At 46.6% G+C, this 16,081-nt stretch overlaps 1 protein-coding gene across 1 annotated transcript in view; it reads right to left on the bottom strand.

Annotated features, from left to right (window-relative positions):
- Positions 1–486: 486 nt before the first annotated feature.
- The window catches only part of TNR (tenascin R), an 82,693-nt gene continuing 67,098 nt past the window's right edge, over positions 487–16,081 (bottom strand). The window contains exons 17-21 of the mRNA XM_022556645.3: positions 12,644–12,795; positions 11,117–11,213; positions 6,371–6,532; positions 1,587–1,750; positions 487–639 (exon numbers count right to left, since the gene is read on the bottom strand). Coding sequence (XP_022412353.2) covers positions 520–639; positions 1,587–1,750; positions 6,371–6,532; positions 11,117–11,213; positions 12,644–12,795 — 695 coding nt within the window. The 3' untranslated portion in view covers positions 487–519. The remainder of the gene's footprint in view (positions 640–1,586; positions 1,751–6,370; positions 6,533–11,116; positions 11,214–12,643; positions 12,796–16,081) is intronic.

Raw genomic sequence — 16,081 nt, 5'->3', positions numbered from 1 at the left:
TTGGCCCGTTAGGCCTTGGGTTGTTGGGAGGGGGCGAGGTTAATCTGTTTCCTTTTAAGGGGACTTGTTGGCAAAGCTTTCTTGCTGAGGCCTCTTCTCTGGGCTGGGGTGAGAACCTGGCCATCCAAGGCAGTGACCAGAGCGCAATACCTGGAAGTGAAGGGCATCTCGGAAGGAGGGCAGGAAAGAAGGCACGTGCCTGTCACCGTCACAGAGTCTGACTCCAGGATTTGCCTTTGAATTGGTCTTTTAAGAAAACGTCTCACTTTTCCTCCTTGGTGGGAAAAGAGGGGTAGGTTAAGGATGACGGGGTAGGAGGGAGCATGGAGACAGAGGGTCAGGCCCGGGGGCAGCAGAAACCATGAGCTGCTGATTCTCAGCTGATTCCTGCTACATCCTGCTTCCTTCAAATGCTCTTAATATGTTGCAAAGCATTACTATGTCCCCCACCCCTTGTTTCATATTATAAAATACAAACAAATGACAGAAAAGGTCAGTTGGCTCGCAGCCGCCCACTGCTTAGAACTGCAAGGACCGCCGTTTCCTCCCCGTCATGAGACGGTGGCTGTAGGGGCGCATCTTCATTTCCACGAAGGGGATGGAGAACTCATGGCCTTTCCAATGGTACCAGTTGATCCCCTGGGAAGGAGAAAGATAAGCATGTCAGATCACCCCTACCCCCTCAACGGAACTGCCAGCTTGAAAAGATAGGGGATGATGAGAGTAGAGAATCCAAGATGTGCATTTAATCATTTTCCATTAACGTGAAGCTTGAGGCTGAGTTCCCAAAAAGGGCAAAAGAGCAGAGGTTTTTTTCTAGCTTTTCTCTTTAGACATTGCCAGTGGCCTGGGTCTATAATGGGAATGTGTTGCAGGTCATTCCTTATTGCTGGCTTTCTGGTTTTGGTTTCAGGATTTGCATGCACCAGTAACTAGTATTGAATTTCAGATTCCCAACAGTATAGAAGCATTTCGAAGAGCATAACTGTGTTTGACTGCTCACTCCTGATGGGAGAGTCAGGTGGTTTCCACCTATCAGGTGACCAACCGTCTTGGTTTGCCCAGGACTAAGGGGTGCCCTGGCCGCTAGCCTTTCAGTACTAAAACTGGAGAGGTCCCAGTTGGCCCAGTTGGTCACCCTGTCACCCAACCCAGCCTATGGACTTGTGGTCTCTAATGGGGAAAGACAGTCCCATTTACACTGCTATTTCTGATCTCTCCCTTCCTAGGACACTTCTTTGGATGAAGCTGAGCCTCTGAAGCTGTCCCCGAACTTGATAAGCTTTTCATGGGATATGCTAGATGAGGAAATGAAATGGGACTTGACTGGTTGTCAAAGGCTTCTCTGGGTGAGTTCCAGCTCCTGAGTCCAGGTGCCTCCCTTTTCTTCCCCTGGCTTCAACTCTGTTCCGCTCTTATCCCAGTGTCTGCATTACTTTCCTCTTTATGGGAGTCCTTTCTCAACACTCTGAGTGTATCTTTTTAAAAGGGAAATATAAGACCCACCTGTGTACTTAGAACATAAAGCCAAGGGACGTGGGCTGCATGGCTCTGGGTCATTCATGCAGCGGCAGAGCTTCACCCACCTGGCTGTGCCTGGACTCCCCGTATTTCCCATTGAGGTTGGTCCGGTGGCAGTTCTTATACCACCAAGCCCCCTTGTATGACATGGCACAGTTGGTAACTGCAACATCATTGTCTCTGTCCTCTGTGGAGAAAGGGCGGCCCTGATGATAGCTGAGGGAGTCCCCTGGAAAAAAAGACACATTCATGAGGCCATCCAACCTGTTGTTCTTTTGTCAGGATGTTCTGGACATTTGACCCATGCCCAACAAACCTGGCGTCCACTTAAGAGACCTTCCACTCACCTCTCGGTTCCTGTCTGGCTCCTCAGCCTGGCTGCACTGAGCTCTTACTCCACCTACCCCTTGGGTCCACTACTTCCGTGCTGCTCTCCCCAGCTCATTACAGTAAGTCCCCTACATATGAACCTTCAAGTTGCAAACTTTCAAAGATGCGAACCTGTGTTTGCACGTCCAATCACGTAAGTTGGTTCACATGTCTGGCGCACATTGTCACGTGCGTGCACCCTCTCCAAGTAGTTGTGCTTTTGTGTACTTTGTACTGTATAGAGTACGGTAGTACAGTATCTTTATTTCTTGCCTGTTCACTCGATGCCAGCCCCTGTATGCCGGCTGTTGTACTGCACTACTGTACTTTTCAAGGTACTCTACTATAAAGTTAAAAGTGTTTATTTTTGTGTGTGTTTGCTTTTTATGTATTATTTGTGTGAAAAGTATTATAAACCTGTTATAGTACAGTACTATATAGCCGATTGTGTTAGTTGGGTACCTAGGCTAACTTTGTTGGACTTAACGAACAAATGGAAGTTACGAATGCGCTCTCGGAATGGAACTCGTTTGTCTGTGGGGGACTTACTGTGCCTCATTGCCCTGGCCTTCTGCTCAGAACTCTGTCCACTCAGCTCCACCTCACCATCCCCATCTGTTTCTTTCAGGCCAGCACTGGGACACAGACATTCACGGCTCCTTTTGTCTCAGAGGAGACAGTGATGAGCCATGGTGACCTGGGCCAGTCCGGGTCAAACACCGTACAGCCTGGCTTTCTCCATGGCTCATCAGGCCCAGTCAGCTCACACCCAACATCCCCCTGTTCAGAACTTGGGGCCACATGTGAAAAGGGACATTAGCTAACTAGAGTTCCTGTCCATAGGAAACAGGATGATAAGAAAATCCTAACCATGTCAGAGGAGAAGTGGTTGGGGAAACCAGGGCTGTATCTTGGGGAAGAGCAGGCTTGAAGGGGACAGTGTCCATTATCACTGACTCCAAATATTTGATGGACTATTGAGTAAGCAAACAAACGATCCCCCCAAAAAACAAAAACTCTTTGAGAAAGTATGAGGATCAGTAGGTAGAGACTGCAAGGTGGCATATTTGGGCTAAATATATGAGGAGAAATTAGCTAAATATTAGAGCTGTTTATAAGTAGTATATACTATTTGGAGATATGGAGAGATCTCTATTCTTAGAGGCTGGGTGTTCTTTTGTTGGGATGTTATGCAGGGGACTCATATGAATCGAGTATTTGAGGTGAGGTATCAAACCGTAATTTATACCTACTGGCCAAACTTTTGGCAGGATTTGTGGTTAGAAATGTTGTGAAGGGGCTCACGCTACTGAATGAGTGTTGTCTTAGATGCTTCTGAGGTCACTTTAAGCCAGGATAGGTCATAGTTCTGATCCTGTGGCTTCCGAGTCCACACTCACAGTGGCCACTCAATGCCTCCAAGTGCTTCTGGCCACAACTTAACTCTTAGGAAGATGATCTTTGTTTTATGGGGAAGCCTGATTCCTTCAGGCCAGTTGGGTCCCTAAGTCCATATGTCATTATTTCTATCCCATCTTTTTCATTTCCCCCTCCTAGTCTCTAAAAAACCAGGCTTTGTGTCCACCCAGAGCTAATCCCACTACCTGCAACTCATTCTTTCCCATGTCTTCCAGGTCCTGGAGAAGGCAGAAAAGATTTCTTATTTTTTCCTTTCTTTATATATATATATTAGGGTTTTCATCTCCTCTCACCCTAACTCATACTCATATCCTTTGTCTTAAAAAATCTTGAATTAATCCTACTCTCTAAAGACCCTTTCTTTACCATCAATTCCCTATGTTGTCTCTACCCACGTTCCTACCTTCTCATCTCCTGCTTGTCTCCCTGTAGTCTAGAAGCTGACCTCATTACTCCCTTGGAACAGTTCTCTCCCACTTCCACTCTGATGTTGCTTTCTGCTTTCTCAGATACGATCCTGATGTTGGTCTATGTCCCCTTCCCAAATCTGGCTCCCCCTCCCATTTCTGCTTCGTATATCCACCTCATATATTCAGTACATTATCTAAGTCTTGGTTTTTCTCTCTCAAACTGCTGTTCAGATTTGTACTTTTCTCTTAATTTCTAACATCAGTCAAGTCTCCTATGATCTCCTACCAGGATTAATGCAGCAGCTCCAGCTGGTCTCTGTTCTTCACTCAGATTTACTTTATCCTATTTATGGCTGTCACCTTGATCTTCCTAAAACCCCACATCCATTGTGTCACTCAGGACCCACCGTGGCTCCCCACTGCCCACCATGTTAAGACAGAACTCCTCTGCCCCCTCCGTTTTAAGGCTCTTCAGGGCCTGGCTCCACCCACTTTCTTTTTATTCTTTCTGAACTCACACCCTGTCCTAGACAGCCAGGCCCTTTGCACTTTCCCTCCCTCCATGGTAACTGCTCCTTTTGTGATTTTTCTCCTAGGATTTTCCTTCCCTGGAATGTTTCCTTTACCATCAGGATCCCAGTCAAACGCCACTGCCTTCATGAAGCCTTTTTCAACCACCCAGAACCCCCTTCTCTGAATGCCCGGTAAACTGGGAGTGAGTACCATTCATTTTGTGGTGAGTTGCTTCTTAATGGTCTGTTTTTGTAAATGGATGTTTAGTTCTTGCAGAGGTCATGTCTTATGCTTCTTTTGAGTCCTCACAATTCACACAATGAACTTTTAGGGGTTGCTCAACAGCCTTTTATTGATAACTTGACTTGGAATTTTCAGTTCTAATCCAGTTAGAGTCCTGGTTAGAGACTTGGATTTTTGTAGCCTTTGAGAACAACGGAGATGGGAGAAGGGGCTGAACTTGGAATTGGAGGCCATGGGGATGGATTGTTGCCAGAAGGGCCAGTAAAAATGAGCAACATATAAGATAAAGGCCAGGGAACTTGGGCAATAGTAAATGCCAGAGAGAGGATGGACTTTTCCTCCCTGGAGACCTTCCAACCTGGGAAGAACAACCATTGTGTGAAGTTGCCCAGAGAAGGGGGCAGCCTACATAAGCCTAGTTTCTCATCTTTTGAAGAAGATGAACTGAATATATGACGTAAGAGGTCAGACTGCAATTAATTTATGATGATTGGCCAAATTGTTGGTGGGACTTGCCTCTGAGACATGACAGTAGAACGCAGTCCAACAGTTATGACCTCCATGGGGCCCAGTAGCGAGATAGAGCTGCAACAGAGGCTGCAGCAGCTGGGCCCAAGTTAGACAGGTAAGAGCATAGGCCTGGAGCAGGTGAAGTGGTGGGAGGGAGGGAGGCCATGTAAGGAAGTGGGAGGGCTTGCTTCTCTTTCTGTGGGAGAAATAAGAACTGCTTTTCTGCAGGCACGATTCTAATCTTAGGGAGTGGTTGGTATCAGGTTATTTTTGCAATGATTTAGTCTGATATTTTGTTTAATACACTCCATTTCAATGGCTATTTTATGCCCAAAGTGTGGTAAATTGGATGTTTTGTTGGGGCACTTCGGGCAGGTCTGATCGCCATTGGGAATGATCTCCCATATGACAAACAACAGGGGAAAGTGTGTCTTCTCTTTGGAGTAACAGTACCTGGCTGAGCAGAGAAATAACTGAGCAGATGCAGTCGTTGGAGAGGCAACACTTGGATGATCTTCTTAGTTCCAAGAGTTATAAAAATGTTGCTAAATTTATATCCTAGCATTTAGCCCTATAATTGGAGTTAATGAAAGGACCAATAACTCCATGTACCAAATAGTGGAATATTTGGCAAAACAGGTTTTAGGAAATGTGCTATAAGAGAACCCTGGAAATAGATTGGCAAAGGCTAAGAAGCAGACTGGATACTATGTTCTGATAAAACTATTAATGCAACAGAGCTTATAGAGATGGTTTTGGTCTACTTAGTGGAAGTGCCATAAAAATCTGTACAGAAAACGTGACCATGTATGGGGTTCTCGTGGAGGAATGAAAAGGAATGTGGCCCATGGGGAACATTTAGGAGCTGTTGTGTGTTCCTTGATGGAGGTGTTATGGTGACTTCTGATGGAGGGGAGTAGAGCTCAGAATGGGGGGGATCTGTCTTATTTCTATTAGTTCAAAGATGGTTTTCCTAGATGTCATTACAGGGGAGATTTCTACCGGACAATAGATGATTATGCTGTCACTGGATAAGAGCCTATGTTGATTAATCTAGACAAGAAAAATAATCCTTCACCCTCACGTTGTACTATTTTTTGTTAACTTTAAAAACACTTCCGCTCTATTTATCACATATTTTTCCTGACTGCTCTGTGAACTAGGACAGGCATCATTATTAAGATTTTCCAGATGAGGAAGCTGAAGTCCTGAGAAATTGATTTCAGGTCACCTGAGTGGTGAGGGGCAGCGTGGACCAGAGGCAGTGCTCCAGCCCTCTGCCCTCCACCTTGGCTAGCGGGGAATTCTGCAGCTCAGGCCTAGAACATGGGGCCCGGTCCTGCTGCACGCCCACTGCCCTTGGGGGCTGCTCGGGGCCAAGGTACCTGCAGTGCCGTTGTAGCCTCCTATGCGGAGTTTGTACAGGCTTCTGCTGCCCTCGACAGAGAACTTGTCGTAGTAGGCGAAGGCGGCGTCCTGGCCGTCACGCATGTCTATGCGCAGCTCGTAGCGGCCCTGGGACGTGATCCCGTGTATGTTGTCCAGCCCTGTGGAGGAGAGCAGAGAACGCAGTCAGCCTGGCCTCAGTGGCTTTGGAAATGGGAAGCAAAATGTGACTGTGGCCTCAAAACAGATGTTCTGGGAAAGAGGAGGGGTACTGGGATTGCTTTTGCCTTCAGTCCTTCCCACGTTGTTATCAAACAGATCCTACCAGACTGAATTTCCTCCTGCAAAAAGACCAGACCAGTTCTGCCGATGAGTTCCCACCGCAGGTCAGCTCAGGGGTCCTACCATCTAGTCATGACCCAGTACCGGACAAGCCCTGAGCCTCAGGATTCCAGGCCCTGTCCCCCGCCACCTCCCACTCCAAACCATGGTGTTAGTTGAAGATGGCAAGAGGCATCACATGGGTGTGAATTCTTTGGTGTGAGTGATAGGAAGCAAGAGGTAGAAACACTGATCAGAGTAATTCACAGTAGGCCCTCGGGGTCCAGGATATCCTACCATCTCCTAGTAGCCTGGGAGGGGGTTCCGTCCACCTTTAATTACACTGCCCTTTGTTCTCTCAGCCTCTAGCCCTCCTGAGGCTCCCATAACTGGGTCAGAGAATATTGTCACCTGTCTCCTAACTCCAGTTCTTTTCTCTCTAATCTACTTGCTATATCTTGCACTGCTACGTCTTCACTCGTCTTTCTGGGCAGTTACCCTCCCCCACCCACTCTCTCCTTGGCCTCTAAGCTTCCCAGGCCTTGGTCTAATAGATTCTTGTAAGGTGCAGACCCCATGAGTCCAGAGTGAGGCAGAGCCCAGCTCTTCCTTGGTGATATTTTCTCATATGTATTTTCTTGTCTCTCTGCCCTGGATGGCTGTGCTCTGGGACTTTCTGATTCTGACTACCTGCCCATACTTTGAACCACTCCCCTTGCATTGCTGGTGATCTCTGAGTCCTCCTGATTCCTACCTGCTTACTGAACTGGGGTCCTCTTGCTTTACTGTGACATTTGATATCTATCAGAGTACACCATGACTTAGAATAAAAAAATTGCAGAGGTGGAAAGGAATCTAGAGATTACTTAGGCTGGTCTCTTTGTGTTGTGGAAAAGGAGGCTGAAGTCCAGAGAAGTGAAATGACTGGCTGAGGGTCACCTCGATCTCTCTGTTTCCCTATCCTGTTTGAGAGTTCAAGCTTTATGTTAGTTATATGTTGAAAGCTGTTTGCTATATGTTGCGTGCCGGGTTGCTCTTACCCTAGGCTTGTGCTTGTGCGGATATGGTGGATCCTGGCGGTGCCCTGCCCGGATGCCCTTTTTAATTTTTTACTGTTTTTATTTTGAAGAAGGGAGATGTTACAGCATGTTTTCTAGTATAAGATGTATAGGGGAAAACTCAATGAAGAAGTAGAGAGAAGAGAGAATTGTCAGAGGGGGAAGAATGGTCCTTCAAAGGCAAGTGGAAATAGGAGCCAGCACACATCTGGAGAGTTTGGTTAGATCACAGACAGCCCAGATGCCCTTTAATTGGACAGTGGATGTAGCCCCCAGCTGCCAACAACTCACAGCTGCCTCCTTCCTGGATCATTGCCCTTGACCGAACAGGAGTTGCTCTACTCTGGAAGTTACCTGCTCCCTCCCCCATGCCTTGGGGCAGACCTCCATCAATACCTGATGAGGAGGTACCAAATCCCAGCCCCCTTGCCCCATTGGGGGCCAATCTGAGGAGCAGTTTATGCTCCAGAGCTTCCCTGAGGATCAGACTGAAGCTAATCTCCCACCAGGATCACACTGTTGCATTTTTCCCCCCTGCTCTATGCTATTTCCCTCATTCCCCTTCTGAGAGCACCCCACTGATAAATCACTTGAACAAGAACCCCTGTCTCAGGCTTTGCTTCTAGGGAACCCAACTTACAACATAAACCATGGGTCAGAGTGTTACCCCTAACCTGAGTATTGTCACCGAACTACACATCACCAGGCCGGGCTTCTATTTAAGAGCCCTCCCCGGCTCCCTATTACCTATGGCATTGAGTCAAACCTTCTCTTCCCCACTTTAGGTACCACAACACGCCTCTGTTCAACGCACCTTACCTCATTTTCTTCTTTCCCTGAGCTGCATCTTTGCTCTGGTTGGATGGTTTTTCCATTGTCCCGTTTGCACATGTCAGAAGGATCCCTGCCTTCCCTCTTTTCTTGTGTGCTTCCCTCCTGCATTCTTCTTACTCATCCCTCAATGCCTTCTCCAGGAAGCTGACTCTTCCTTCTCTGAGTACCTGCAGCCTTCTTGTCAGTGGCTCATCGATTAGTACAGTGTTTCCCAATGTGGGAGGGCATCTCTGATGACATGAGAAGTATTTGGGGAATAAGGACTAAATAACTTTGGACAGGTAGGGAGAAAGATATTTCCAAATTCTCTCGTTTTCTTAATAGATTAAGGGGAAACCTTAACCCTGATCCTAACGGTAACTCTCGTACTTTGTGGTTTCCACCCAACACTTTCTAATCTCCATTTTTAGTACCGCCAGCACAGCAACAACTGGCATTTAATAATATATATACTGTTTTCTTTTCATTGCATTTATTTTTGAGACTCCCTTTTATTTATGGCACATGATGACTAGCTTTCCATTTTTGGCACTGCTGTAAAGTTTCTTTCACAAAACAGTAGATTCCTTTAAAAAAACAAGCGAGATGTAGAAAATTCAAGTGCGTGATAGTTCAGATGTTTCCCAGATATGGTAAAAATTGTGAACGGGGTGTACTGTAGCTGAGGTTTGGGAAACATGAGCACTGTCTGCTATGGGCGCATTGATTCCTGTGCTTTATACTTATCTCCCAAGCTGTTTGTAAACTCTTAGAAGGTAAGGATATTTTCCTATTTACTTGACTTCTCGTTCAATGTTTTTATGTGATTTTTACCTTATATTTTTTATTATGTTCAACAGCAAATACAGATCTGGGCATCTAATAGGCACTCAATAAATTCTTATTAATTGATTGATTGATTGTTATCTACACTTTAGGTACCTACTATCCCCGGCCACTGTGATAGGTAATGAGGTTAAAAATGAATATGGGTTGGTCCCAGCCCAGAAAGAAGTTTACGTAGTATAGTCAAGAGAGACAGAAAGGAAAATGGACACTGATTTGCACCACAGAAGAGAAAGTAGCTAATTCTCCCACAGGCAAAGGGTGAGAAAAATGGGTAGGATAGGTCCTATGGAGGAAGAAGAGGTTAGCTGGGCCTTTGAATACGCACAGAGCACAGCAAGGTGTACAGGGGAGGGGGAGAGTTGGATGGCAGAGCGTTCCTTGCAGAGGAAACATTAGTGATTGTAAGGGTTTGGAGTTTGGGGTGGGGAGGGATAAATTGGGAATTTGGGATTAACAGATACACACTACTATATATAAATAGATAAACAACAGGACTTACTTATAGCACAGGGAACTATATTTAATATCTTGTAATAACCTATAATGGAAAAGAATCTTAAAAAGTGTGTGTGTGTGTGTGTGTGTGTGTGTGTGTGTGTATATATATATATATATATATATATATATATATAAAACACTGAGTCACTTTGCTCTACACCTGAAACATTGTAAATCAACTATACTTCCATAAAAAAAGTGCTTGGGGTCTGGTGTCGGTTGCGGGGTGCAGGGAAGAGCAGCAGGGCTCTTGGAGGTGGGGCGCAGGCCCAAGACGAGGGCCTTGTACCACAGCCAAGGTGTTTAGTTTTCACGTGCTGGTGATGGGGAGTGGTTTAAAAGCTCCACAAATGGGGTTATAGCCGTTGCTCAGATTTGGGTATGAGGGAGATGATTCTCCTGGCCATGTGGACAATGGGTGGTCCAGGAGGCAGGAAGGCCAGTGAGGGGTTGTTATATGAGCGTCCAGGAGAAAGATGTTGAGGCTAAGCGGGATAGTGACAGGGGAGAGAGAGAGGAGACCACGAATACAGAATACAGATATCCACCTTTCCCCTGCCTCCCTTTATAATCACTGTGAAAATCCAACCAAGAGGGAGATGCAGGGAAAAATAAATTTACTGCTTTCTAGGATTGGCTTCACTGCCATCTGCCTGGGTCAGGTGTATGTTTACCTTCTCACGCTAGTTCAGTTCTCAAGCTACACCTCCTGCTTGTGTCAGACCTCTAGGAAATTGCCGGTCACCTCTAATGTCATTTTCGTTTTTTCCCTTCCCGTCCCAAGTCAGTAATAACATTCTTCCAAGGAACTAGAGCCGAGTGACTGTCTCATTTCTCTTCCGACCTGCGGGCTGGCTGGCTGGTGTCTGGCTTCTGAGAGATGACCAGCCATCCTGTTGCTCCCTCTGCCCCCTCCCCTCACCAGGCAGCTCTCTCCCTTTGTAAAAGTTGCCTCATGTCAAGACCCATCAGTAAGAGACTATTAATGAGGATGGGAAGAGACAGAGCAAAGAGGAAAACACCACAACAAGATAGAAACAGATCAATAGTGGAGCCTAACAGAGCAAGAGGTACTGAAAGCAATTCACGAGCTGTCAGCTTCTCAACGGACACAGGGTTTCTGATAATCCCAGATGGACACAGAGAGGAGAAAGATGGACAAAGAACTGGAGCTGCATTCCAAGGGAAACAAAAAGGAGGCGTTACCCAGCCAAAACTCATCCTCCAGGTTCCCAAAGCCAACGCGGTACTCAGCCCATTTCCGGAAAAAATCAGTTTGGCCATTCTGCCGCCTCTGGAATACCTGTGAAGAGAAAGAGGGGAAATGAAGAAAATGCTAAGGAAAATAAACTCTAACGAGTAAAACTGCCATAACTGGGTTTTATATCTGCAGTGACAAAGATTCTCAGATTAAGCACCACTGCAGTACGGAGCTCGGTATTTGCACAGCAGTCGCAGGAGATGCTCAGAGCCCTTCTCTGAAGCGCAGGGGTGCTTGAAGAATAGGCCAGGGTGTAATGTTGACACTTATTTGCACCCCTGCAACGTAGAAAGGATATGAAGCCCCCAACTAGTCAAGGGAAATAGGCTTGACTCTCAAATTAATCTTTCTGCACCACAGAATGCAGTAGAAAGCATTTCTCACCAGAAGAATGGGACCAACTTCAGATCAGCTAGGAGCTGTCATCATCCTATTTCAGGCAAAGCAATTGCATATCATTCACCTCCCGAGCTGTTTAAGTGCTAATTTCATTTACCCTCCAATACATCAGCCTCGACTTCAACTTCCAATTAGGCTTTAAGAAGAAGGCACAAATATGTCAGAAACATAAAAGAAAATGCTTCCCGAGAGTGGCTGTTACGAGCACAGCCACCATTTAACTCCATTCAACAACTATCCATTTTGCACTGTGAAAAATCCAGCGCTGTGTGTTGGTGCTGGAGGAGGGATCCGCAGGAGGAGGGTGGGTGGAGGGGCTGGGTTTCCATCTGCCCTGACTGAGCTAATGCTGCTCTGCTTTCAGGCCGGGCTGCCGGAACTCGCCCATCTGTGTAGTGGCCTGTACTGATGTGTGAGGCCATTCGCCAGGCTGCCCTTCCTCTTCTTTCTGTACTGCCCTATCACACATGGGAGGAGGGTGGTGACAGGAAATGGTATCTCTCTTTTCCCCACCACTTCTCCTCCCTGAAGGCTAGGACAGCTCTGGGGAAGAACCAGAGAGGCCAGGGAAGGATGGGGACGGGGGTGGCCTTGGTAACTAGAGGGGGCTCTCCGGGTTCTTCCCCTCATCTGCTCCGCCATATGTAATTCTCCAATAGAAAGATCCTAATCATCTCCCCATAGAGACTCACCTCCTCCTGCAGGGGACTCACCTCCTCTCTTTCTTTATTATTTCCGCAGTCTTCATCAGGCAAGACCCCTGGGCCTCTCTGAGCCACTGCTCCCTTTCCCTCATGCATGAGCTATCCCCACAGAAGGAGCAGTTTTCCTGGGGCTCCCTCACTGGGCTGGGCCACTGCAGCCTCAATATTCTTATTCCTTCCTCTGCCTCACCAAACCTATGGGCTGCTGAGCAAGGCCCTGAGGACAATGCAAAGCCCCAGGTTGGGCATGAGGGGAGTGTGTGAAAGGATGGCCAGAGGATGGTGGAGTGTAGATGGATGGGTGCTGAGCCAGGTGGACTGAAGCATCGACGATGCTGGTGGGCAGGGAGAACAGCCGCAGGTACTCACAATCCAGCCACCCCCGTCGGTCGTCATATCGCAGTACACCTGTAACTTCCGGCTTAGCTCTCCATTGAGGAAGATGGTGTAAACCCCGCTCAGAGTGTCTCCGTTCATCAAATGCTGGGCACAGTCTTGAGGATGCGGGAAGACCCGGCCCCCTGCACAAGAGAAGAGGCAATTTCCGGAAAGGGTCCTTCCTCCCACTATGCATAAGAGCCCCTCGGATCAGAGAACAGTTTAGAAGGTCTCACGGTACTTCATCAAGAACTGTAAGAAATCCTCGCTGAATCTGTGTATGACTCCTGCATCATCTTGCATTCCCTCTTTTCAACTGATGTTGGGTTTATCAGACAGTATACAGTTTTACAGGATCTGAGGACCAAAGAGCTGTGTTCACTGTGTGGCTCCCCCATTCACCTACTTGTTTAGCTTAGGCAAATAGCCTGACTTCCTGGCATCATCTTTTTATCAGAAAGATGGGGATAATAAAAATATTCCTCCACCAAGGGTGAAGGTATGTTAATGTACCTAGTAATTGGTTACTTAGGCGATGATTACAGAAGCATGGAGCACATTGCAACACCGCAGAGTCCGCCTTTCAAAAGAACAAGGGGGATTAAGCACAGCTGTCTGCCGGAGTGCCCAAACAAGCTTAGTTTAGCGTTATCAAGAAGATGGATATCTATTCCTCCTGCAAAATAATCTCCTGATTGCACTAAACAATCAAATGGCCATGTTTTACAGTTCAGTTTAAGTTTAAGGAGAGGGCAGAGGAAATAAATTGCTGCTCATCTTTCAGAGAGAACAGCCCTATTTGTAGAACAATATCTAATTAGCTGAAAGAAAAGCTTAAATCATGTGTCTTGAAGAGTTTAGCTTCAGGGCAGATTTTAATGCTTAACAGGCAAGCCAGAAAGCAGAGGTCCCATGGGAGGAGCTCTGCTGGACTGCAGGAGCTGATGGAGCAATTTAAAGGCAGAGCTTGGCACCGGAGGAAAAGTGGTTTGGGTGCTCTGTAAATATATGATCTCTGGGTCAATGGAAAGTGTGGTGCAGTTGATGTGGTTCTGCATCCTTGAAGGGTAGCAGAGCTAGGAAGAGAGGTGGGGTAGGGACTTCATGGGACTTACAGTGCCCCCTAGTGGCAGAACTCGTGCACTGCAGGTGTGACAGAGCTGGGGGCGGGGGGCCCTTGGAGAGTCAGCCGGCGGGCCAGAGCAAGTGGCAGCATAATGCCACACAAGGGAGGTAACATAGCAACCTCACTGAAGCATCCTGTGTTAGGGGGAGGTTGTAGGGGTTCGGTAGACTTTATGCAAGGCCCCTCTCGGAGATGTGTTAACTCCTCTTGCACAAGGACGGTCCAGCTTGCTTGCACACCATGGTCAAGGGTCGCTCTCATTTCAGGTAGTTCAGAACAAGGCACCGCCTGCTTCAGGCATACACCAGGGAATAACAATATATTCCTATAGAACTAGTATTTTACCAAGTGTGCTTTTATTTCCATTTAATTCTTGCAAGAAACATGAGAGGAAGGCAGATTGTTATAGATTGAAGTCTTATTTTACAGGGAAGGAAGCTGTACTCAAGAAAGATCGCATGACTTCCTCCGTTCACTTGAACTCAAGTTTTCAGACCCCGAGTCAAGTGCTCCTTGAACTTTACTAAAACAGGGGATATAACTTATGATTCAGTTTACTGGATCTATATCTGTCCAGATGGCAAATGATTAACTAAAATCTATATTTATCTTATAAGCATATAAAGCCCCAGAGGTTAAAGTTACCTCAGAAAGTTCTATGTTCACGTTAAATAGCTTAACCCTCTCAAAACCTATTTCCTTAATAGCTGCAGAAAAGCTCTCCAGCCTGTCCTAGATCTCGGTAGAGTTCCTGATCCCACCTGTTCCTAGAGGGTCCAATTACGTTTCAGGGGTAGGTGTGGGTGAGTGCCTTCTCTCTCCCTGTTGCTTTGGGAGCACAGTGATTATTTCCTGGCTTCCAGGCCATTCTCTAGCGGATCTTTGGAGCAACCATCCTGTCTGTCTTCCTTTCTCCCCTCTTTTCTCACTGCCTGAGTTTCTCATTTTAGATCAATACAAAACATGCTTGGTCTTCAGCTCACTCCTAGCTTATGTGTTAATAGCCCTTTCTCCTGAATCAACTCAGCGCCTTAAAGGGGCCAGAACCCCAAATTTCTTCCCAATATCCAACGTGTCCCCCACAGGACATCTTCTCCCAAACCTCAAAACGACAACCTCATCCAAATACACATACAAAACCAAATGAAACTTTAGAACAGACAAATAAATAATCTTATACAGGCTTCTTCACATTGATAAGATCAATTATTTAATTTTTCTATTACAGATACTTTCTAAAGGCTCAAACGTATTAGTTGCTTCAAAGGTAGAACTACCAAAAACAAATATAGGAAAATGAGATGGTTTGCTCTGGAGGAGAGAAGTTTTTAAATATCTGAAGGGTGGTCATATGCCATGTGTAAAATAGGTAGCCAGTGGGAACCTGCTGTATAGCGCAGGGAGCTCAGCTCTGTGCTTCGTGGTGACTGAGATGGGTGGGATGGGGGAGGGTGGGAGGTCCAAGAGGGAGGGGATATATGTACACACATAGCTGATTCACTTCACTGTACAGCAGAAACTAACAACATTGTAAAGCAACTGTACCTCAATAAAAAAAAATTTTTTTTAAAAAGGGATCCATTTTTATAAAGTCAGAAAACGGGAATAAAATCAACTTAAGAAAAAAGTGTGACCTAAGGAGTGTCAAAAGTTCTGATGGGGTCTTCCCTGGTGGCGCAGTGTTTGAGAGTCCGCCTGCCGATGCAGGGGACACGGGTTCGTGCCCCGGTCCGGGAAGATCCCACGTGCCGCGGAGCGGCTGCGCCCGTGAGCCATGGCCGCTGAGCCTGCGCGTCCAGAGCCTGTGCTCCACAACGGGAGAGGCCACAACAGTGAGAGGCCCGCGTACCGCAAAAAAAAAAAAAAAAAAAAAGTTCTGATGGGATGAAGGTCTCAGAGTGCACCTTGGGAGAGAAGGGGTCGTGTTTTCTTCCTTCTGGGCCTTCACGTTGGACTGGTCGGTGGAGGCACTCACCAGATGTGTGTGGGACTGATGCAGAGTTGCTGGGTGTGCTTGCCTTACCTTTGACAAACGGCAAGGCCACCCGGTGGTTTAGAGATTCCACTTATCATAATTTAGTCTGTGGCATTAATGGAAAGATGATCAAAAGCATTTTTCTTATGCAGAATATCCGCAGCGGCAATATTCACATCTTGGGAACTTGGAGACGACATTTATCGTGAAACCACTCTTCTCCACCCGCCTCCGACCCTTAACACTGTAAAAGTTTTACCTCATACCACCAATCCATGATCATTATTCCTTTTCACCTGATGAGAGGAAGTAGACTCACTAATTGTTC

The sequence above is a fragment of the Delphinapterus leucas genome, chromosome 1 (assembly GCF_059928025.1).
Source record: "Delphinapterus leucas isolate spDelLeu-1000000601 "Yukka" chromosome 1, BTC_Dleu_Yukka2, whole genome shotgun sequence".
In the NCBI taxonomy this organism is placed as follows: Eukaryota; Metazoa; Chordata; class Mammalia; order Artiodactyla; family Monodontidae; genus Delphinapterus; species Delphinapterus leucas.
The sequence above is the reverse complement of the archived record's forward strand: the minus strand, read 5'-3'. Positions and strand labels throughout refer to the sequence as shown.